The 24,898-nt window shown below is 37.5% G+C and overlaps 1 protein-coding gene across 1 annotated transcript in view; it reads right to left on the reverse strand.

Moving 5' to 3' along the window:
* Positions 1 to 243: 243 nt before the first annotated feature.
* ALDH1A1 (aldehyde dehydrogenase 1 family member A1) overlaps positions 244 to 24,898 on the reverse strand; it is a 60,059-nt gene continuing 35,404 nt past the window's right edge. Inside the window, exons 9-13 of the mRNA XM_045468162.1 lie at positions 23,847 to 24,031; positions 18,887 to 19,051; positions 13,184 to 13,341; positions 6,033 to 6,107; positions 244 to 850 (exon numbers count right to left, since the gene is read on the reverse strand). Coding sequence (XP_045324118.1) covers positions 778 to 850; positions 6,033 to 6,107; positions 13,184 to 13,341; positions 18,887 to 19,051; positions 23,847 to 24,031 — 656 coding nt within the window. The 3' untranslated portion in view covers positions 244 to 777. The remainder of the gene's footprint in view (positions 851 to 6,032; positions 6,108 to 13,183; positions 13,342 to 18,886; positions 19,052 to 23,846; positions 24,032 to 24,898) is intronic.

Genomic DNA, 24,898 nt, shown 5'->3' on the forward strand with positions numbered 1-24,898 from the left:
TCTACAAACTCAATAAATACTTGCTGAAAGACTGAAGCCACTTACTTTAAATGTTTACTATTGATTTCAAGAATTCCTCTGGAAAAGAAAATCTCTTTCTTTACCTATTTGAGAATGAGTGTTTTTGACTTTTCTTCTTAAATACATATTTGTGCCCAATTTAACATTGCTTTCGAATGACAGGGAGAGTAGTAAATCCCCATAACCAAAACTTCTACTTAAAAAATCCAAACTTGACAAAAATCATGCAAGGTTGTTTTTATTAAGCTTTACGTTTAGATTACAGCTAAGTATTTCAAGCAGGACTTCATTTGACAAGCAGACATGACATTCTAGGAAACATTTCAACAAACTCCAGTGACGTCAAAACTATTGGGAACAGAACACATCTGCTCTGCAGTTCAAGGGTGTGTTGAGGACTTTAAGGAGTCATTAGAGAAAGAAGCTATATGGCAACTGGTCCTCTTCTGTAACATGATTATTCCGGACAAGTAGCTACAAAGAGAAGCACGTAACTATCACAGAGCTTAAAGAGATCTTGCCTCAAATCCATCCCCATGTGACTTAGGGGTCACATATCAGAAGAAAAAGGATTCTTTCAGAATAAGCTACACGTCAAGTGTTCTACGTATAATCTTAATGCTAATATGATTAGCTTACGTTTTAAAACAAAATCAAGAAAAGAACAGTTTTGTATTTAAAACCCACTACGATATATTAGCGACTGGAGGAGATGCTTATCCACTGAGGGTTCTTTGCTCCACTCTTGTAGTTTCTTTATGAGTTCTTCTGAGAAATTTTCATTGTGACCGTCTTGACCTCTGTGTATTCGTGGAGACCATATTCTCCCCTAGACAGGGGGAAAACCCACAGAATTTAGCACAGCAGTACAATTGTACTAGTCCATGATTTGGTACAAATTTGTTCTTGCCTATCTGGTTAGGGACAATGCAAAATATTTTCTGTGTACAGAAACATTTCAAATAGTAGCCAGCCAGCCACCCATAAGATATCTGGTCTCACATAAATCCCCTTGTGGGGCAAATTTTCAATAATTTTTTTTTTTGCGTTTTAAATGACCATGTACATTCTGTTGATTTGCACAGAAATTGTCCAGTTTTGACATTGTTCTATTTGACTGTAAACAAATAGTCACCACACGAAAAAAGACGGTTCAGTCCAAGAAGAATTGTATCATTTCTAGTTTAGGTTCAAATAAACAAGACATATTAGTACAAGAGGAGAAGTAGTAATATACAATCACTTGAGTAGTGGAGTAAAACTGTAAATTCAAGTACAGCTTAGCTTAGTGTTTTTACTGTGTGTGATTGGCCTGGAAGTGATGAGGGGCCAAAAAATGGCCAGACTTCTATTTTCATTCTAAAGTGCCCTGATACGGTTTGACACAAAATATTTTCTAGCAGTAGTATTAACAGTATCTCTTGACTTTGGGAAAACAAAACAAATCCTGACTTTTATTGTTACAGGTTTTCTTCCTCCCTCCCTCCCTTCCTTCCTTCCTTCCTCCCTCCCTCCCTCCCTCCCTTCCTCCCTCTCTCCCTCCCTTCTTTCTTTCTTTCTTTCTTTCTTTCTTTCTTTCTTTCTGTTTTGTTTTGAAAGGAGAGAAGACAGGGTTCATTGGCCCAATTTCAGACCTTTGGGCTGCTTGTGGGTTTGGGGTTTTTCTATTCAGACAACCACTGCCATTTGCTTCTATAACTCTTAAATCCAAACCAAATGACCAAGAATTAACCTGAGTTAATCAATTAGGATCCTGGTATCCTATTATTGGGTTCATTGAGAGTTCCTACCCATTTTGGAACCTGTGATTTACCCTCTGCTGAAGAAATAACGAAAAGCACTGAGCTTCCTTATTCTCTGGATTATTTTGATGATAGGACTACATCGCATGTACACAGGAACACTCTTACAATTACAACACTCAGGCACATGCAGGCTTGCAGAAGAAAATGATCTTGATCCTTTTCTACCCCTCCCTTCTGGTGAGGTAGACAGGTATGTAGAAGACATCTTTTTCTCTTGGGTAACCTAATCTTCTTACACTGATTATTTTCCTGGGCAATTAAGCTTCTGAAAATACCTTCTAAAAGCTTCAATGAACATGTTCTTCAAAGTAATTAAAGGGCTTAGCCTCAGTTGTCTGAAACCCATTAAGGGATAATATTTTAGTAAGTATTTTATCTCACAAAGTTAGATAAATTAACCCATGATTTCTGCCAATAGGCTTTCCATTGTATTTTGTTACAGGGACACTTGAAACTCTCAGGAGAGTACTAAGTGTCATTATTGTCATACGCAAGTTGAACTAAGTCCCACTCCGGAGTATTCCAATGCGTAGACATTCCTGTCTATAATATAACACAAAAACATCTGTTTGCATTTCTCATTATCTTGCCAGTCTATGAGCTACTAGTTTTGTGCTAAATTCCTCAATGTACCAATCACCTGGGACCTTATTAAAATGCTGATTCTGGGGGCGCCTGGGTGGCGCAGTTGGTTAAGCGTCCGACTTCAGCCAGGTCACGATCTCACGGTCCGTGAGTTCGAGCCCCGCGTCAGGCTCTGGGCTGATGGCTCAGAGCCTGGAGTCTGTTTCTGATTCTGTGTCTCCCTCTCTCTCTGCCCCTCCCCCATTCATGCTCTGTCTCTCTCTGTCCCAAAAATAAATAAACGTTGAAAAAAATAAATTTTTTAAAATGCTGATTCTGTTTCAGTAGTAGTATTTCCAACAAACTTACACATGATAACCTTGCTTCTCACCCAAGGTCCACACTGTAGTAATAAAGTACTAGTAAATAAGCTACATCTGTTTTGTTTTTTGTTTTTTTTTTTTTTCACTCTGTACCAAGAACTGAGCCTGGCACTATTTAAGTAAGCACAGAGGTAATGTTAGACTGACTTGGTGAACATAATCAAACAAAAAATATTCCTGCGAGCTTGGTTTATCAGTCCAGTAGTTCACAACAATTTCATGCTCCCCTTTTCTCCAAGGGACAGGAGGAAAGAAAGAGCTTGTGAGGTGTTGAGAACCAATGGAGTTTGCAATGATATACTAGTGAAGTCTCAAGTGACTTATGTTAACTGAAGTGAAAATTAGTACAATTACACACAGGAAGGAATTTCTACCATTTGACTCATTGCAGGGCCAGCACCATGATCTGAGACCCAAACCCTGGTTTGGGCGCTTTGTATTGCCACCACACTGAGGTCCGTGTACCACTATTTTTGGCTCTCTAAGGAATTTGTTCCCAACTGATCAATTATACCTTCCTATCTTTGAGGATAAATTGTAACTGAGCCCTTAGGAGTCGTGCGAGGTTATTGCTTCAGTAATTCTCTTTAAACATCTTGTAGCAAATGACTTGTTTATTAAGTTCACCAAATTTGGTTTCAAGTAGAAATTAACAGCATCCTCAACTGGAATTTTTGAAGGAAAAAATTACAGACTGACTCTTTTCTTTATATTTATACAGATGTAAAAAGGAATTATCTGTATTCATTTCCCAGAATTTTAAGAAATTACTGAAGTTTAATTCTGACATTCCATGCCCTCCCTTATTTGATTTCTGTATGCCTCAACCATAAAGTTGGACCAAACTATAATCAACAAAATTGACCTATTTGGTCCTTCTTAGTTATTTTGTCCCCTTTGATCGTTTTATCTTCAATATTCCTAGGGAAATGTCTTAGGTAGCTGGGCCAGCCACGAACTCCGCCCTTCAAAATAATCTAACCTTTGTTACAGCTTTTTGTACAAAGTAGTTCTGCCAAGGGACTCTCTAATAATGAATACTGTAAAGAAAAGAAACCAGGGAAGGAAGGAACCATTTGCCGAGTCCTCACCTTGTGACAGAATGCTGGCGAACAGGCACAGGGTGTGTCATTTCACTCTCAAAAGACTATCTCAAGAGGCTTGCTAACATCGCCATTTTGAATAAGAGGAAATGGAGGCTCCAAAGTTGGACAACGTGAAACAGGCTGCATGGCCAGCAAAAGGTGGAGTTGGGATACAAGTGCAGGTCGCTTAGTGTCCAATTAAGCTTCCTCTACCGGGCCATGCTCCCTTTATATGTTGATCCTTTGTCATTCCACCTCCCCAACACCATTCTACAGATAGCCATGGCTTTTCACTGCTCTACTAATGAAATGTAAGCCAAGACTTCTTAATCTGTATCCTACTTAACTCTGGTATCATACTCCCCAACTCCACAAGTCCTCGCCAGCCATCCAAATTCACAAACCCCTCCACGTGTCACATGTAACGTTGTGTTCAAGAATGCCCTCTTCTCTGCTTACTGACATCCTACATTTGTTTCCTGCCCTAGATCGAGTCCTGTATTTTCTGTAGGGTCAACTGCCAGTAAGTTCTTATCCACTGAGTTATCACAGGGGTTAACACTATAGAATCTTAAGTATGGAAAGGAGCTCGTAGACCTTCTACATCATTCTCCCACTCCTATCCCCACCCACTATTGCTGATTTTACCTGATGGATGAAAATTGTGGCAGATAGAGCCATGCCACGGATGTTATATTCTGGTGGTGCCCAGGTTTTCTGTCCTTCAGTGCTGTGTGCTCTGCATTTTATCTACTTTTCTACCTCATGACTTATGAACTCACAGTTTATGACTACTTCATGTTGTGTATAGGTTATTTTGCACTACTTATCTTTTGACATATTCCTCCTGCCACCACAATTATGTGGAGGATGGGATGTGGTATCATGTTTCTGGGGCTCCTGGGCAAGTACTTAACAAATGTGTATTGAGGAGAAGGATGGATCATTTTATCATCCTTCTTTTTTATTGGTTCTCCAAGGAGATTGCGTCATTTCAATTTCACTGATTTATTCAAATGACAAAGTAGATGGCTACCTAATGCATTCATGACCTTTAGAAACCGAGACTCATTTGCTCTTGCTATTTACAGAATGAACAGCTTTAACTATGTTTGATTCCATAGGGTTTGTATATGATGTGTCTTTTTGCCGCATGACTTTTAAAATGTGTTGATAAATACAAGAAATGTTTAAGAAATAAAATGGTTAGAATTGTTTGAATAAAATCAACCAAACATTTGTCACCCCGTTCTGTGTATACACGTGTATATGCACATTATAAAAAGTCTATACACCCAGGTTTCTAAAAACTAAAGGCTTGTAAATGATTTTGTATATATATTCTGAGCATAGTCATGACTATAAAACATGTTTTCCTTAGTTAAATTTCCCTTTCAGCTTATATTTTAGTACAAAAAGATAATTAATTGAGGTAATTTAAAATTTTAGATTCCACGGGGCGCCTGGGTGGCGCAGTCGGTTAAGCGTCCGACTTCAGCCAGGTCACGATCTCGCGGTCCGTGAGTTCGAGCCCCGCGTCGGGCTCTGGGCTGATGGCTCAGAGCCTGGAGCCTGTTTCCGATTCTGTGTCTCCCTCTCTCTCTGCCCCTCCCCCGTTCGTGCTCTGTCTCTCTCTGTCCCAAAAATAAATAAACGTTGAAAAAAAAAATTTTTTAAATTTTAGATTCCACATCAAAAATATTTCAACACGTGAGAATCACTCTTCTTACGCTGAAAAGCTTTTTGAGATAAAGTCACATGATTTACTTGTTTAAGAGGCATATTTAAATGACTGGAGTGTTCTTATATATTCACACTTCTTACAGTCACCAATTTGTAGTTTCTGCCTCCTTTGTGGAAATGTTTCCCAGATGGATTACATTCTTATATCCAGGAAGAAATCGTAAAAGTTGGCATTATTTCAATAACTAAGGTAAAGTGCTTAGCATGGTCCCTTATGAATAGTAGGAGCTTAATATGTTATATTTCCCCTATGCCATCACTTTTTTGCACTCATGGGCTAAATCCAGCTTTTAAAAGCTATTTGACAGTAGGAATTTCCAGGGAAGAACAGAGGTAGGTTTTAATTCAAATAGCAACTATGGATTAATTCCATTGAGTGACAACCATTTTTATCAAGGTAAACATTTGTCTTAATAGAAAGTGGTTCTTACAGTTCTCTTCCATTTCCAGACATCTTGAAACCACCAAAGGGGCACTGGGCAGATACCACGCTATAGCAATTCACCCTGAGGAAGAAAAGAATTATATGTAGATCATACATAACCCATGAAATAACTCCTAAATTTGGAATTTTAGAAATTCAGAAAGCTCTTTAACAACCTTGTTAATTTCCATGTTACATACTCGTTGTTATTTAACCAAAAAAACAGCACTATAAATCAGAATGCAGAAGTATCAGTATATGGATAAGTACTGCCTAGAAAGAAATAGAATGGTACAGCTCTGTGTGTAGAGAGCCATTTTGAATGACAATAGGATAGCCAACACAGCATAGGAGAAAGGATATGGTTTGCCAGAGAATGGAGTTTGGTGGGTGGATATTCTTTACTGCCTATATTCATAAGCTTTATAATTCTCTGGAGGACCGTGTACTTAACAGGCTAGAATCAGTTATCTTTTGCAATTGTAACATGTATCACATTCCTCAGTTTCCTTTTTTCATTCATTGCTTTCATACAACAGGCCTTGGCAGGAGTTGGATTTCACTACTAATTTGTTGTTTCCTTGCCATATTTCATAAAATGTTTAAAGATGCTTGTATGAACAAATATAGTTACAAAAACATGAATAATTAGAATTAAAAAAAAAGTTACAGTAGAAAGTCAAGACAAGGAGGAAAGGTTAGAATGTAGTCTCGCAGGACATGAACAATTTGTTTAAATTTCCTGGTGGCCAAAGTCAACAGCAAAATTTAATTACCTATATGATTCTCATTATATATAAGAGGAAAAATATATTATTTAAAGGAGAAACAATATTTTTAAAGTATTTCCTCTCCTTTGATGTTATTATAATAGGCAAACAACAATGTGACTTCTAAATACATTGTATTACGCATGAAGTTTGGTTATTAATTTGATCCTGAAATAATATCCACAAATTTCCTCAGTAAAGCATTTACAATCCCGATTCCCAGAGCTCCATATTCTCACTGGACTACAGATTCTTATCCAAGTCTCTCCTTCTGGAGCATAGTTCCTTAAAAAAATGTATGCTTTCAAAAGACAACTTGTCTCAGTTTTGTTTAATTGCCCTTTAAACTGCAAAAGTAAGATCCCTACTCTGAAATTATGGGTAAAATCCCAGCAACCCTGGGATTCAGTAGTTGTCTTGAATACACCATGTGGAAACTATGTCTGGGACAATGCCAGAACTAGAATTATGCTCTAGAAGAAGTAGCAGTAAGAATATGCCTCTGTTTTAATAGCAGAGGAATTCCTGACTGGGGATTTCCACGCCACTGGGCAGAATGATGTCCTAAGCTTCTTGATCCAGCAGGCAGATAGCATTCCGAAGTCAAAAACCTGAAACTCGTCTTTGTTGAAAGGTGCCGAAAATGAGTTTAGTCTTTTGACCCTATACTGGAAATGAAACTATTTTAGTTTAAGTAAATGGAGAACTAAGAAATATCCAGTTGGAGAAAACTGCAAGTTCAAAACAATCAGCCTGGCCAATTGGTTCTCCTTCCACAGTCCTTTCTTGTTATAAAGAAGGGAGGTTCCAAGCCCACAAATCCTGGCTTTGCCCCTTAGTACCTAGCTGGCCCTGGGAAAGGTGTCTGGCTTCTCTAAATATATGCTTTCTCTCTGTACAATGGAAGTGACAATATTTAATTGGGTTATTTCAAGGTATAAGTAAGATGATGCATCAAATGTGCTTCTTGGAATGGTTGGTACTGAGTAAGTTTTTAGTGACTGGAGATAATATACATACATGCATTAGGAATGCTGAATCCTACAAATAATTTTATCGTAGGAAAATCCCACTGTAATCACTATCCTGACTGATTATTGCTTGACTTTAAGCCTCTGAAAGAAAACATCCCATTATAAAAAGAATCAGGCTTTTTGAGCAATTTCTCAGTCCTAGTCCCAGTCCTAGAATCACATGGGAGCTTTGAAAAATACTCTTTAAATAAAAATCCATATTGAATCACAGAGATTGATATAACTGATGGATTTTATGCGCACCACCCTATGCCGAATCAGTTTATTATTTTTAAAGCTCCCCAGATGACTAATGTACAGCTGGGTTGAGAATCACTACTTTAGAGTCTTGAAATAGGTCTGCAACTCGGCTGCCATTTATTGTGTTAGCTTTGATCAATGACTGAACTTCACTAAACTTCAGTTTTTTCATTGACAAATCACACAAATTACACAGATTAACAATTACACAGTTGTTGTAAGGTGAAACGAGATAATGAACATAAGGAATGCAGAATAATGCCTTGCATAGAGTGTATTCATTAATGGTGACTCTCTTTGATTAGGAAAAAAAGATTTCAGAGCTACGGAGAGAGGCAAGGACTGCTTGGCTGTCTCTTAAAGATAAATACCTTTCAATGTCCAGTGGATTTTTAACCTGAGTAGATGTGACTTATCATCAAGAAAGAAAATAAACTTTGAATGTTGACAAGACTGAGGGAACAAAGTGAGGTTTGGGGAGGGGGGAATTACCAACAAAGCCGTCCAGAGATTGGGGGCTGGACAGAAGTGTAACAGTTTGTGAGGCATAGGCTTAAAGTATAAAATTCGGAGATATAAATAAAGATATAATATAAATCACAGGGCGCCTGGGTGGCTTAGTTGGGTAAGCATCCGACTTCAGCTCAGGTCATGATCTCACGGTCCATGGGTTTGAGCCCTGCGTCTGGCTCTGTGCTGACAGCTCAGAGCCTGGAGCCTGCTTTGGATTCTGTGTTTCCCCCTCTCTCTCTCTCCCTCTCTCTCTGCCCCTCTCCCGCTTGTGCAGCTCTCTCTCTCTTTTTCTCTCAAAATGGGTATAAATCAGTTAAAAAGGAATAGACACGTTCCTCAAAACTCACTATGTTTTCCCAAATTAAGACCTTCAGACATTTCTAATAATCTTAGAAAAAGAAACTGAAATAAGAATTAAATGTTTTCTGACATAGGGACATTGAATAAATATTGTCCTAGCATTTAATTAACTTGATGAAAGCAGAACTTTCATCTGCTTTGTGTATAGCATAGTGCCAACTACCTAGAAATTAGTAACACTTATACTATATTAGCCAGACAATGAAATATTTTAGGGGAGCTATTTAGGAGGCCAGACAGAAAATACCCTTCCAAATTTCTTCCAATATAGCAGGTTTTTAAAATTTTTTTTAAAAATTTTAAAACAAATTTGATTTTTGTTATTATTTTGTTTTGTATTGTTTTGTTTGTTTTTGGGGTGGTTTGGTTTTTAAGGCAGCAACTGCTTGTCTAATAGGAAAGGTGAGTCTAGGAAAAAAAATCAAAGTCTGAAAAAATTCAAGTGAGGGGCAACTCAAAACAGTAGTATAAGAGCATCCTGAACTTACCTTTTTCCATGGGTGCATACATAAATAACCTAACTTTACACTTAAAGAAACCAAAAAAAAAAAAAAAAAGGAAAAATGAAGCCTAAAGTTGGTAGAAGGAAGGAAATAATAAAGATCATAGTGGAAATAAATGAAATAGAGACTGGAAAAATGGTAGAAAAGATCTATAAAATTAAGAGCATGTTATTTTTTAAAAAATGTTTATTTATTTATTTTGTGAGAGAGAGAGAGCCTGTGTGTGAGAGTGGGGAAGGGGACGAGGGAGGATGGGGTGCGGAATCCCACCCTTAGTGCAGAGCCCCAAGTTGGGCTTGAAATCAGGACTGTGAGATCTTGACCTGAGCCAAAATTAAGAGTCAGATGCTTAACCGACTGAGCCATGCAGGTGCCCCAAGAGCATGTTCTTTAAAAAGATAAACCAATTGATAAATTTTACCTAGACTCACCAAGAGCAAAAGAGAGAGATTTAAAAAATAAAATCAGAAATGAAAGAAGAAAAGTTACATCCAGTACCACAGAAATAAAAAAGATCGTAAGAAAATACCATGAATTATACACCAATAAATTGGACTACTTAGAAGAAATACATAAATTCCAGGGGCGCCTGGGTGGCGCAGTCGGTTAAGCGTCCGACTTCAGCCAGGTCACGATCTCGCGGTCCGTGAGTTCGAGCCCCGCGTCAGGCTCTGGGCTGATGGCTCAGAGCCTGGAGCCTGTTTCCGATTCTGTGTCTCCCTCTCTCTCTGCCCTTCCCCTGTTCATGCTCTGTCTCTCTCTGTCCCAAAAATAAATAAACGTTGAAAAAAAAAATTTAAAAAAAAGAAATACATAAATTCCAAAAAATATAAATCAGAGTTTTTCAGGATTGAATCATGAAGAATAGAAAATCTGAATAGACCAATTATTAATGAGGAAATTAAATCAGTTTTTAAAAAATTCCCAATAAATGTATTTCAGGACCAGACGACTTTACTGGTGACTTCTACAATACTTTCAAAGATTTAATATCTATCATTCTCAAACTCTTTCAAAAACTTAAAGACAAACTATTTTATTTGGCCACCACTACCCTGACACCAAAACCAGACAAGGACACCACCAAAAAAAAAAAAAAAAAAAAAAACAAATAGAAAATTATAGGCCAAATATCCCTGATGAACATAGATGCAAAATCTCCAACAAAATATTAGCAAACCAAATTCAACATTTGCATTAGCATTAAAAGAATCATACACCATGATCAAGTGGGATTTATTCCAGGGATGCAAGGATGGTTCAATATCTGCCAATCAATCATCATGATACACCACATTAACAAAATGAAGGGGAAAAATCATATGATAAGCTCAATAGATGCATAAAAATTTTGACAAAATTCAACATCCATTAATGATAAAAACTCTCAGAAAGTGAGGATAGAGGGAATATAGCTCAATGTGATAAAAGCCATATATGACAAACCCACAGCTAACATCATACTCAATGGTGAAAAGCTGAAAGTTTTTCCTTTAAGATCAAGAACAAGACAAGGATATCCACTCTTATCACTTTTCTTCAACATAATATTGGAAGCCCTTACCAGAGTGATTAGGAAGAAAAGGAAAGAAAAGCTATCCAAATAGGAAAGGAAGAAGTAAAACTGTCACTACTTGCAGATGACATGATTTCATACATCGAAAACCTTATAGACTTCATGAAAAGACTCTACAAAAATCAGTTGTGTTTCTATACATTAAAAATGAAGTATCAAAAAAGAGAAATTAAGAAAAAATACCATTTATAATTGTATGATAAAGAAAAATACCTAGGAAGAAATTTAACTAAGGAAGTAAAAGACCTGTGTACTGAAAACTATAAAACCCGGATGAAAGAAATAGAAGACATAAATAAATGGAAAGATATTTTGTGCTCATGAATTGTAAGAATTACTATTGTTAAAATGTCCATACTCCCATAAGCGATCTACAGATTTAATACAATTCTTGTCAACATGTCCATGACATTTTTCACAGATACAGAACAAACAATTCTAAAATTTGTGTGGAACCACAAAAGATCCTTAAAAGCCAAAGCAATCTTGAAAAAGAAAAACAAATCTGGAGACATTAGTCTCCTCAATTTCAAACTATACTACAAAGCAATAATAATTAAAACAGTATGGTATTGGCATAAAAACAGACACACAGATCAATGGAACAGGATAGAAAACCCCCAAATAAGCCCATGCATGTATACTGAATTGATTTATCGCAAATGAGGCAAGAACGGACAATGGGAAAAGGACAGTCTCTTCAATCAGTGTTGTTGAGAAATACATGCAAAATACTGGCTCTAGGCCACTGTTGGGCACCATACACAAAAAATAACTCAAAATAAATTAAAGACTTAAATTAAGACTTGAAACCATAAAATATTAGAAAAAAACATAAGCAGTAAGCTACTTCAGTCTTGGCAATAAATTTTTGAATCTGACTCTACAAGCAAAGTCAACAAAAGTGAAAGTAAACAAGTGGGGACTACAGCAACATAAAAGACTCAAGCGTCGCAAAGGAAACCAAATGAAAGGAAACAAAATGAAAGACAGGCCACTGAATGGGAGAAAGTATTTTGCAATCATCTATCTAATAAGAGATTGACATCCAAAACACATAAAGAACTCATACAACAAACAATCAAAAACCAAACAGTCCAGTAAAAAAAATGGGGAGATGATCTAAATAGACATTTTTCCAAAGAAGGTATGTAGATGGACAACAGACACATGAAAAGAGGCTCAACGTCACTAATTATCAGGGAAATGCAAATCAAAACCACTGGAGATATTGTCTCACACCTGTTAGAATGACTAGTTTCAAAAATGATAAGAAATAACAGTATTGGTGAGGATGTGAAGAAAAGGGAACTCTCTTGCGCTTTTGGTGGGGATGTGAATTGGTGGAGCCACTATGGAAAACAGCATAGAGATTCCTCAAAAGATTGAAAATAGAACTACCATATGATCCAGCAACTCTACTTCCGGGTATTTATCTAAAGAAAATAAAAACACTAGTTTGAAAAGATGTATATGCCCCTATGTTCACTGCAACATTATTTGCAATAGCTAAGATATAGAAACAACCTAAATCCCCATCAACAGGTGACTGGATAAAGATGTATACGTATATAAAACGGAGTACTACTTAGCCATAAAAAAGGGGATCGTGCCATTGGTGACAACACGGATGGACTTTGAAGGTATTATACTAAGTAAAATAAATCTGAGAAAAAACAAATACTGTAAGATTTCACTTACATTTGGAATTTTAAAAAATCCAAACAAAAGAAGACTTATAGATGCTGGTGGTTGCCAGAAGGGCAGGGGTTTGGGGCGTGGAAGATATATGTGAAAGGGGGTCAAGATGTACAAACTTCCAGGCATAAAATAAATAATTCATGGGGATATGATATACAACATGGCAACTCTAGTTCATAACTTTGTATTGTATATTTGATAAAGTTGCCAAGAGAGTAAATCTTAAAAGTTCTCACCACAAAAAAAAAAAATTAATTTTGTATAGTGACTGATGATAACTAGGTTATTGTGGTGATCACTTTGCAGTGGATACAAATATCAAATTATTGTGTCATATGCCTGAAACTAATATAATGTGAATACCTCAAAAATAAATAAGTAAATAAAGAAATAAAAACGTTCAAAGTAACATGTTAACGCACTTAACAGTGAAAAGGCAAGATGATGTGCATTTGACTTACCACACTGTCCCAGCCTGCAGAGCAGAGGAGACTGTTATGGCTTTATCCACATCTTTGGTAAAGATCCCTGCTGATAAGCCATAAAGGGTATTGTTTGCTCTCTTGATCACTTCATCTAAAGATCTAAATTTCATGATTTGCTGCACTGGTCCAAATATCTATACCGTAAAAAGAAAATGAATGAAATAAATCAGAGTAGCAGGTTAAAACTAAATGTTTTACATGGTATTGTAGTTTTATTCCCCTACAAACTATCCCAGATCAAGATTTTATTTTGTATTTTAAAATTTAGGAATCAAAATGGTAGGTCCTGGGATGGCGGGTTAGGACAGGCAATGGCCATGGGTTAAATTCCCTTTGGAACAAAATGGAGCACAGATAAATAAGGCAATATTTATTTTCTTGGTGTTTGAATTAGACTTCCAAGACTTACCATTGTGTAGAAAGTTATTAACTTTGAGTTTCTTTTACCTTTAGGAATGTGTTATATTCTCTCTCTCGTTTTCTTCATCATCCAAATCACTACCTAAACAGTAAACCCAAGAAACCAATACTTGTTCTACTGGATAAATGAGTAAAGCAACAATGGATGATAATTATAATTATTTGTTTTAGCTATCAGTGTACCGTCAACTGAAATCTATTGGACTTAGATCTTTTCACAATCAGTCAAATTAGGTGAAACAACATGAATTTTTGTTCAGCTCCTACTCTTCGGCCAAATCGTATGCAACTCACATATACCAAACCAAATGGTCTATTACTGAAAGAGCTTAAACCTTCAACCACTAACCAAAACATGGTTTCATTAACGATGACTGTAATCACAGGATAGGAAACAAAAATCACAGTTTGCTCATTCAAGCTTAAACTACTCTTTCACTTTTGCTGGATTCTCTAGTTAGCTCAGCCCGAAGTCGACTTATTCTTTGTCTCCTCCCCAGATGGGAGAAAAGCGACTGAGTTTTCTCTTAAAACTTAAGCTCCTGTATTACGTTTCTATAAAGCATATATTAAAACTAAAGGAAGAGGGGTCCTCCGGAGTGTTATGAGAATTTTCTGGGAAATGGAAATCAGGGGAGGCAAAAATCAGTGTTCATCACTGACCTAAGTATTGGGAGTTGGGGGCTACCATTCCACAGAGGCTGAGTGCAAATCCTAAGGCTGTGAATCTAATTATAATACCGTAACCTGGGAACCAGACATATAGCAGCGACCGTAATAAGTATGTTAATATCTTACATAATTTTAATTGAGTACAGCACGTGGCTCAAGTCTTCTTTGAAACAAGCAAAGCTACTCTACTATGTATATTATAGGGACACAATAAATGCGTCCTGGATTGAATGGTGTTTTTCTTTGTTCTTTCCCATGGTATGCAAGAACAGCAGCTCTAATAAGACAAATATTTGTCAACACATGCAAAAATTATATGCAAATAAATGCAAAAAATCAGTGGAGGGCTGAATTGATGTGGAGAAACTGTTTGGTTATCCGTATGCATCTGTTTTGTTATGGTTTATTTTTCCTATTTATTTACCGTTTGCAGATCTGATTCTGCACTTCCCCTCTTCCTTGATAGCATTTTGGGGGATAGAGAAAATGACTCTCCCAGATTCTCTATTGTATCACAAACATGAAATACAAGTTCGTTGAATGAAAAGATTCTGATTCAGTATGTTTGAGTTGGCAGGGCCTTGCTGCTGTAGTGCATATTGTGTAACACCTTCGTAGCCCAAGGTCAATGAATCTATCTCTGGATCTGCTAAAACCCCTCTCTCCGTGAGGTAGATTATTCATAATTCCCAAGTGCAAATTAGCCTTTCCTAGTTACATATCATATCTCTGGATAATATCTTCTTTTTTTTTTTTAATTTTTTTTTTCAACGTTTATTTATTTTTGGGACAGAGAGAGACAGAGCATGAACGGGGGAGGGGCAGAGAGAGAGAGGGAGACACAGAATCGGAAACAGGCTCCAGGCTCTGAGCCATCAGCCCAGAGCCTGACGCGGGGCTCGAACTCACGGACCGCGAGATCGTGACCTGGCTGAAGTCGGACGCTCAACCGACTGCGCCACCCAGGCGCCCCTGGATAATATCTTCTTGATGTCAATTGGTTTGTGCTCACAAAATATTTAGCTGAAATATATTTGTCTAGGAAAATTACGAAGTGTAAGAGCTGAAAACAGGGCCAAGAACATAGGGAAGGTAAGGAGTAATGTAGGGGACGAACATTGTTTTCGATTATACGGATGGCTTTTATGTGGAAAAGGGCAGAGTGCAGATATGAGGCCAATAGATAGAACATAAGAGGAGGGATTCGTAGGCCGCCAGAAGCAGAACTTTCTAATGCTTAGCATTGTCTAAACATGGAAAAGCCTAAGAAATAATGAGTTACCCATTGATGGATTTATTTAAAGAGACACTGGCTAGCCATTAGTCAGAAGCAAACGGATGGACACAGTGGAGATTGGAGAGGTGGGCTTAAGAGATCCTTCTAGTTTGATGAAGCTATCTACAATTCTGTAACAGTAAGAAGTCACCTAAGCTCTTTGCATCTTAATTACCTCATTTATAAATTTGACTTTTGGCTTAAATCATTCATAATGTTCCTTGTAACATTAACATTCTATCACCTTTTAGCAGAAAGTTTCCCACATGCTCCATGGGGTTCTACAATGTCCGGTTAAGTGGAATTGGATGGATAACGAAGTCGGTATGAGCAAAAGTAGGTCACAGTAGAAAGAGCGGGGAACGGGGGTCATGAGAATCGGCTGTACTCCTAAGCTGCCTTTAGCTAGCCATGTGACCTACCCCTTTCTGCTCCAGAACTTAGGTTTTTCATTTACTATTTAGGACTATTAAGAATCCCAAATCATAGTTGAGTCTGTGGATCAAAGGCGAACTCAAGACCCAGAACACATAACAATACAAAAAGGCTCAAAAAAGTTTGACATGTTATATTCATAGGGGTAATAAAATATGTATAATGTGTAGACGCTGAAAACAACTACCATGTCATTACTTAGGAAAATTCTTGGACTGAAACATTATGTTTAATTTTATTTAATAACCAGTCATAAAAATGTAACATAGGAATTTACACCTTATAAATGCCCTGAGGTTTTTATTAGAAAAATACTACCACTCTAAATAGGTGAAAATAATAGAAGAGAGCATTTGTTTCTGGGAAGAAAAGACTAAAGAAAAGAATATAATAATACTCCTCTTAAGAGGTTGATGTGAGAATGAAATGAGAATATTTTATATTATAGTAAATATTTTATATTTATTTATAAAAATATATTTATATACACTATACTTTATAAAAAATGAATACAAATGTCATAAATATAAATATGTATTGATGATATAAATAAAATATTTATATTTAATATATTTCATAGGAACAGATTTATGTTTTTTTTTTGTTTTTTTTTTGTTTTTTTTTTTTTAATTTTTTTTTTCAACATTTTTATTTTTATTTTTGGGACAGAGAGAGACAGAGCATGAACAGGGGAGGGGCAGAGAGAGAGGGAGACACAGAATCAGAAACAGGCTCCAGGCTCTGAGCCATCAGCCCAGAGCCTGACGCGGGGCTCGAACTCACGGACCGTGAGATCGTGACCTGGCTGAAGTCGGATGCTTAACCGACTGCGCCACCCAGGCGCCCCCAGATTTATGTTTTATATTGGTCCTGATAAGTCACCTAGCACTATATCTGGCATATAATAAGTAATCACTAAATGGTTCTTATTATTAAAACAAACAAAACTATAGACCAATATCCCTCAGACTAAAGACAAATACCAACCACAGCAAAGGTTCTTAAAAAGTATTAACAAATAGTATTCAGCAATACATACAAAGAATTACACACCATTACCAAGTGAGATTCATTCCAGAGATGTACGGCTGGTTCATTATTCAGAAATCAATTAATATAATACACCACATTGGTAGAATGGAGGAAAAAAATACTGCATAATCATCTCAGTTAACACAGAAAAAGCATTTGACAAAACCATTCTCCTTTTGCTCTCAACAAATTAAAAGAAAGGTGCTTCCCAAACCTGATTAAGGGCATTTACGAAAATCTCACAGCTAACATCACATTCAATGGCAAAGACTGAATGCTTTTCCCCCTTGATAGAGAACAAAGCAAAGGTGTCCGCTCTTGCTACTCTTATTCAACATAGTGCTAAACAGCTAAAATCAAAAACAATCGCAACATTAATGTGAGCGAAGGTGCAGGGAAACTGGGTTGCTCATACATTGCTAATGGGAACGTGAAAGTGTTCAGCCACTCTGGAAACCAGTTTGCCAGTTTCTTTAAAACTTCCGTCTACCATACGGCCCAGTAATTGTACTCCTGGGCATTCATCCCAGAGAAAGGAAGACTCAGGTTCTTACAAAAACATGCACACCCATGTTTATAGCAGCGTTATTCATAGTAGCCCCAAATGGAAAACAATCCACACGTTCTTCTGTAGGTGAATGGTTAAATGGTGGTACATCCATACAACAGAGTACTACTCTGCAGTAAAAAAGAACAAACTGTCCTTACACGCAATGACGTAGTTGAATCTGTAGAAAGTTAAGTGGAGTGAGAAAAAAAAACCAAAAAAGCCAATCCTGAAAGGTTGCATGGAGAATGAATCTATTTATGTAAAATTCTTGAAACAACAAAGTAATGGAAATGAGAACAGATAAGTGGTTAAGGGAACGCCTAGGGTGAAGGATAGTGTGGTGCAGGAGGCACACAGATTTGACTCGAAAGGAAACATGAAGGATTTATGCGGTGAGGAGACATTCGGTGTTTTGCCTGTTTCAACGTCAACGTACCTGCTGTAATGTTATGCTATAGTTGTGCAAGATGTTCCCATTTGAAGGGGACAGGGTAAAAAGCACATGGGACCCGTCTGCGTCATTTCTCATAACAGCAGTTGAATCTACAATTACCTCAAAATAAGAGGCTTAATTCTGTTTCAAGTATTTTCTTTTTTTTAAATTCTAGCTAAAGTATAGTGTATATTAGTTTCAGGAGTAGAAGTTAATGATTCATCACTTACCTATAACACCCAGTGCATATCACAATTAAGTGCCTTCATTAAAAAAAAAAAATCCTGCCTATCTGGGGCACCTGGGGGGCTCAGTCGGCTAAGTGTCCAACTTTTGACGCAGGTCATGATCTCATGGTTCGTGAGTTCGAACCCCGTGTCTGGGTCTGTGGTGGCAGTGCAAAGCCTGCTTGAGATTCTCTCTTTCTGCCCCTCCAAACTCTCTCACTCTTTCTCTCTCTAAATAAATAAATAAACTTAAAAAAATTTTAAAAATCCTTCATATCATGTAATAATAATCATTAATAATCAATCCAATAATCTTCAAATATATTATTTCCAGAGGAGAAAAAGTAACAATGAAGATGAAGTTTTCTTCATCTCTCAGGCTGTGGAAGAATCACCTAGAAGTTATTAAGCATCCCGATCTGTCCTTGGCTGGAAACTCTTGGCAGGCCTCATGACTCCCTTACTATTTTGAGTCTTGATCATAAATAAACGTTTATCGGTACCAGAAATGGAAAGTTACATGCAAACCAATAACGATGTTCAAAGAACCGAGAATTTTAAAGGGACGCTTTGTACCCACACACGTAGAGAAAACACGGCAACAAAGGGAACAGAGGAGGATGAAAGCATTTACCTCCTCTTTGGCGATGCGCATCTCGTCTGTAACATTAGAGAAAACTGTGGGCTGGATGAAGTAGCCTTTATTCCCCCAGGGGCCTCCACCGCATTCCAATTTGGCCCCTTCTTTCTTCCCACTCTCAATGAGGTCAAGTATTTTTTCATATTGTTCCTTGTCAATCTATTTGAAAAATATCATACAGAGCGGAAAATAAGTGAATGAATTAAGAAAGCAAGTTTATGGAAGTAATACATCACCCAGCCTGTTAATGAGGGCTTCAAAATGCTCGAATATTGTTATGAAGTCAAATATCCTATCAAAATACCTGACAGAGGCTCAGATTAATTCTGTGTTTATTCTCCTGACTTTTCTGGAAAGCACACTTAAAGATAAATATTTGTATTTAGTATCTGTTTTATAGTTACATAAGAAAAGCACATGATCACTGCCATCAAGTGTTATTTATTTACATTATTTACGTATTTATCCTGGAAAAATGCCTGTTGATAGTCAAACATACTTGACTACTGTAGTCCAAAGTGAAATAAAGAGTGAAAGGAAAAGAGAACTTTGGGAATGGGTTTAATTAAATATGGCAATTGGCAAGCAGATGTTTTGGGACTTTGCCGATCCCTAGACCTCTCTTTGGTTCTCCTCATTCCTATCTCCTCTGGCCAGATCCATGCTGACCACAGTCTGGTCATCCTCTTCAGTTCAGGTCCCTCTCAGCAGGTTAAGGTTTAGTTTTAAAGGAAAAAGATTAAGGGCGCCTTCCTGACTCAGTCGGTTAAGCATCCGATTTCAGCTCAGGTCACGACTTCAGCTCAGGTCATGACTTCGGCTCAGGTCATGATCTCACGGTTCGTGAGTTAGAGCCCCGCGTATCTGTGCTGACAGCTCGGAGCCTGGAGCCTGCTTCGGATTCTGTGTCTTCCTCTCTCTCTGCCCCTCCCCTTCTCTCTCTCTCAAAAATAAACAAACATTATTAAAAATTTTTAAAGGAAAACGATTGAAGATCCAGGAGTCAAGTTGCGGGGGGGGACCCTCTTGCTAACTCAACTTGTCTTTTCTCACTACTTAAAAAGTGTTGCTCTTTATCATCTTTTACCCTGCAATCTCCCCCATCTTCTAAATCCCAGAAAAAGGTTTCAAAGACCTCTGACCACACAAACCAGCTCCCATATCCAATTAGATTACGTGCTATCTGAAACCAGAAACGGTTTTCTAAAATCTGGCACAATATTCGGTACGACGTTGCTCAATCTTCCGTAGTGCACGATATTTAATTGAATAGTCTCCAAAGAAAATGTTCCTTCATTTCCAGCAAATTAAGGAAGTCGTAGGGTTGGTTTAAGAAATGTTGGTTTGATATTTAAATTGCTGCATAATACCTTCTACAGCCAGACTAAGTGGTGCTGTTAGTTCTGCCTGGTGAAAATATTCTGGTTTGTCAGCGAATAACCAAGCATCCTTGTGTCTCCGTGCAAAGCTTCCCTGGCCTATTCCAAAATATTCACTTGACTGTGGCCTCAAAACAATCGTGATTGTTATGGCCCTAAGCCATAACCTTTCCCTGCCTATGACCAGAGTGGATACTTGGTGACCGTGCTAGTCTGGCTTATGCACTGGGAGGTAAAGGCTGAAAGGATTTGACTATTGGAAGACTCCGATGGTCAATAACCTCTAAAAATATAGGAATTCATCTTTTACTGTCTGGCAACCGACAATGTGGTTCTCTAACCAGCAACTTTAGCATTACTTGGTGGCGAAAATGCATTTCTCAGGCCTCACCCAAGACCTACTACGTCAGAATTGGCCTTTTCAACCAGATCCTCTGGTGATTCAAATGCACAGGAAAGATTGGGCATGTTGCATTAGAGCCAGGCCTAGTGAGGGAAGTTTTCAGTTATACTTAGGGACGTACTCAGTTGAGTCCCGCTGATTTTGATTCACCATACATACTAATCTCCCTCAGAAGGTTTCAGACTGGCCATATCTGAATTTGGCTCTCCTTTTGGCCCTCAGGAACTTCTCAATGATGCTAGGATGTAGCAGGGGCTCTCTACTGTGCGATGGGCCGTTAGCTCATGGGCTAGTCTGAAATGTAATAGGGCATGGCGTTGTAATAGCCTCAGAGTATACATTTTGATGTGTTTGAATGCGCAAATTCTTTCATTCCTTAGGGTTCGTGGGCTGAGAAAGAAGAAAAAGGGGGAAATGACATGGACACATCCTTCAACTTATTTGGAAATCACAGATCAACAAAAGCAATGAGAGCAGATATATGGAGTTATTGATCTGTGATAATAATTGTCACCACAGTTGTAAATGGGAGCCTGCAATTCTCATTTATTTAACAGACATTTGAGCATGTATGTGAACCAGGCACTTAGATAGATGCTTTATATAGATTATTGCATTTCACTGCACAATGACCCCACAAGATTGGTGTTACTACTTCCATTTTACAGATGAGAAAACAGAGCCTCAGGGAGGTTAGATTTTAAATCCAACCTCTATTTCCAAAGCCCATCTCTCCGCATTAAGACAAATGCAACTGCGCTGATAATGTTACAACATTTAATATTGGTATCATTACTTCTTTTTCAAATGAAAATATAGATATGTCCAGGTGTTGAAAAAGGCACATTTTGGTCTGTGAAATCAAACTGGAAAATCACTTTACCCATTAAGAAATTTATATATATGTATATATAATACACACACATATATATGTACACATATGTATATATGTGTGTGTATATATGTAATATGTATTTACATATACTTGTATCTATAAATGTACTTAGTGCACAAATGTCTCTTTCTGTAAGTTTCGTCTTATAACAACAGATATTTTTAAGGGTGAAGAAGTTTCAAGGCCTTTTCAGTCTTCTCAAAAATCTGCTTATCCTACTTACTCAGTAAAACTTGCGATGAAAATCTATTTGCTTATAGAGATTAAGGCCTCATATTAAGCAGTTAGATCACTGTTTACTTAAGATTCTAGGGGCGCCTGGGTGGCTCAGTCAGTAAAGCGTCCAACTTCCGCTCAGGTCATGATCTCGCGGTCTGCGAGTTCAAGCCCCGCGTCGGGCTCTGTGCTGACAGCTCGGAGCCTGCAGCCTGGAGCCTGCCTTGGGTTCTGTGTCTCCCTGTCTCTCTGCCCCTCCCATGCTCATGCTCTGTCTGTCTCTGTCTCTCAATAATAAATAAATGTTAAAAAAAAAAAGATTCTATGAATAGGAGTTTTCTTAAAGTCTATTTTAACTCCCTTCTCTTAGGAAGAATGAGGTATTCTAGATCAATTTTTGAGCCTCTGGTTGAATTGCACGGATCCCCCCAATGGGAGAGTGTATTGCCCAACAATGTGTAATATTAAGTATCTTACATATTCTATTCTCTTCATTTCCCCTTTCTTTCCTTCCCTGTTCCTCTTTAGATCTATCTATCTATCATCTATCTATCAATACATCAAATGGGAAAAAGGCTTTACTTCTACATAGATAGGTAGTCATCTCTCTATAGAGAGAAATAATCAAACTGAAAACTTAGAATCCCGTCCTTCTTTTAGAATTGGAGACCAAATCAAAATCAAATTTATTATATGTCTTGGCATCCATTTGAAAACCTACCTAATATGAGCAAAATCATCAATGACTTCTATGTACTCATTAACTCAAAGATAAAAACAAAACACATGTGACTGAGATAAATCAACGTATTACTTCATTTGCCAGCTGAGTTATTTTAGGGCTTTTAGGTTTCAATATCTGGCATTGTCTAAATCCTAAGATTTTCCTACTTGGCTATCTTGCATGAGCAGAAGAACCCAAAACATCCTTTTAACCTTTCCAGACTGTAAACTCCATGAGGTCAGGTATCATATCCTCCTTGTTCCTTTTGGCTTTGCCAGGTACTTATCCCAGTAAATTCAGCATTTTGGTAAACCACATTTATTTTTGGTTTAGTAAGTTAAGATTAGTGTTTGCTTAAAATCAACAGCATGGAACAGTGTATAATTTTTAGTGTGAAAGAATAGAGACTCTAAGCTTAATGTCTACACTCTAGAGAAGGATTTCTAAACAGCAGCCTTATTGGCATTTTATGGCAGATAACTCTTAGTTGTGGGGCTCGCCTGTTGCGTTGTAAGATGTTTTATAACATCTCTGGCCTCTACCCTCTACTAGATACCAGTAGAAACACCCCCTTTCCCAACTGAGAACCACTGCTCTACATCAAGATCCCAGAGGGTTGGAGTAAATTTAGAACCAAAGATCCAGGAGCTTGCATAACAGACAATGAACAGGAAGGAAGGAAAGGGCAAAGATAGCTTTGGGGCAAGAACAAGACTCTCATGTTGATAATGGGTCTAAGAAGACAGAAAAAACTGGGAAGCCTAGGGTTGTTGGAGAACTAGGGTTCTCCACCTAAAATGAGAAGTTTGTCACAGAGCCAGGAACTCAGGACCTTCTAGGACACCCAGGCCACCATTAGAAGGCCAATCAGAGTAACTGAAGACTGAAGAGAGGTTAGAGGTATGCTTCCTGCCCACATCTGTGAGATGTAAACTGAGAAAAAGGACTGACTCAGAGGAAGATATAAATGATAGGACTGTATACAAACTTCCAAAGTGGACGGAGACCACATACAGGAATCAAGAGGTGTGCAGGTGGAGAAAAACAAGAAACCTACAGCATTTGTTGTTTCTCCTCACATCTTTCATTTCCAACATGCTTCTAAACTGTTTCAAGACATGAAGAGTGGGCAGCACACAAGAAAGGATGCTTTCTTTAAATCGGGCGTTGTATGTATGTATTTATTTATTTATTTTTGTTAAAGACCAAACTGATACAGTATTGTCACCTAGGAAGATCTGTGGCAAGGAAATAATCTTATTCAGTAATAAGTAAGCCTAAAGAGGGCACTTTATTCTTGTCCTCTGTGAAAGCTATTCCTTCCATTTTATACTCACTTGAGGGCCTTGACTGACTCCTGGGGTCAGAGGATTTCCAAGAACGTATTTTTTAGCCCGTTCAACACTCCTTCGAACAAACTCATCATAAATTGATTCTTCCACAAAGAGTCTGGATGCAGCTATGCAACACTGGCCTTGGTGGTAGAATAATCCATGGTGGGAAAATTCAATGGCATTATCCACTGCAAAGAAGACAATCACATTGAAGAAGAGTTATTTTCTAAAGGTTACATATTTTTATACATATCCGTCAGAGGCAATATGGTGGTGTAGAAAACTTATGGGTTGCAGACTCAGACATAAATTCAATACATCCCACCTCTTATCATCCAGGTGACAAAGTACCCTTTCTAATCTTCTCTGTGATATGGAAATGATAGCAAAAAATATAGAATCTAAAAAAAATTGTGGTTATTATTACAATTTTGATATAGGTATTACCAAGAATATAGAAAGTGTCACAAGATCCAATCCCCCTGCAAACAATTTTTATAAATATCTCCATTTATACTTAGTTAGGTGACTATGAATATTTCAGGCTCCAAGTTTTAACTACATGACAAAGAAAATATGAACTATCAATTGCATTAAATAACTTAAAACTATTTTTAGACACCCTGATCAATAGGAAAAGTGTTATTTCTGAAAAAAAAATTAATATTCAGAATCATTCACCAAGCTTTACAACCCTGGTCCAGAAAAAACATTCTCCAACTTTATTTAAAATGTACTGTATTATTTCATATATGCCTATAAGCTCTTCTTCCCTATGTATTTGAGATGGTAGAATGGGTCTTGAAAGGGAGGAAAAGGTTGCGTCATTAAGTCCTAAACAACCTGAAGAAAGTTTTCTCTGCATTTTAATTTTTTAAATGCTGAAAACTTAATTGAACATATGTCAGTCGAGTGCTGTTGTATTTCTTTTGTGAACTAACCACACCTACTTACGTTGTAGTGGAAACAGTTCACAGAAGGGTTTGGTAAAAATCAGGAATCTCGTTTGTAGACTATATAATAAGGTAGTGTGGTCTGAAAAGCTTCAGTTATGA

Source organism: Leopardus geoffroyi, chromosome D4, assembly GCF_018350155.1.
Source record: "Leopardus geoffroyi isolate Oge1 chromosome D4, O.geoffroyi_Oge1_pat1.0, whole genome shotgun sequence".
Classification (NCBI taxonomy): Eukaryota; Metazoa; Chordata; class Mammalia; order Carnivora; family Felidae; genus Leopardus; species Leopardus geoffroyi.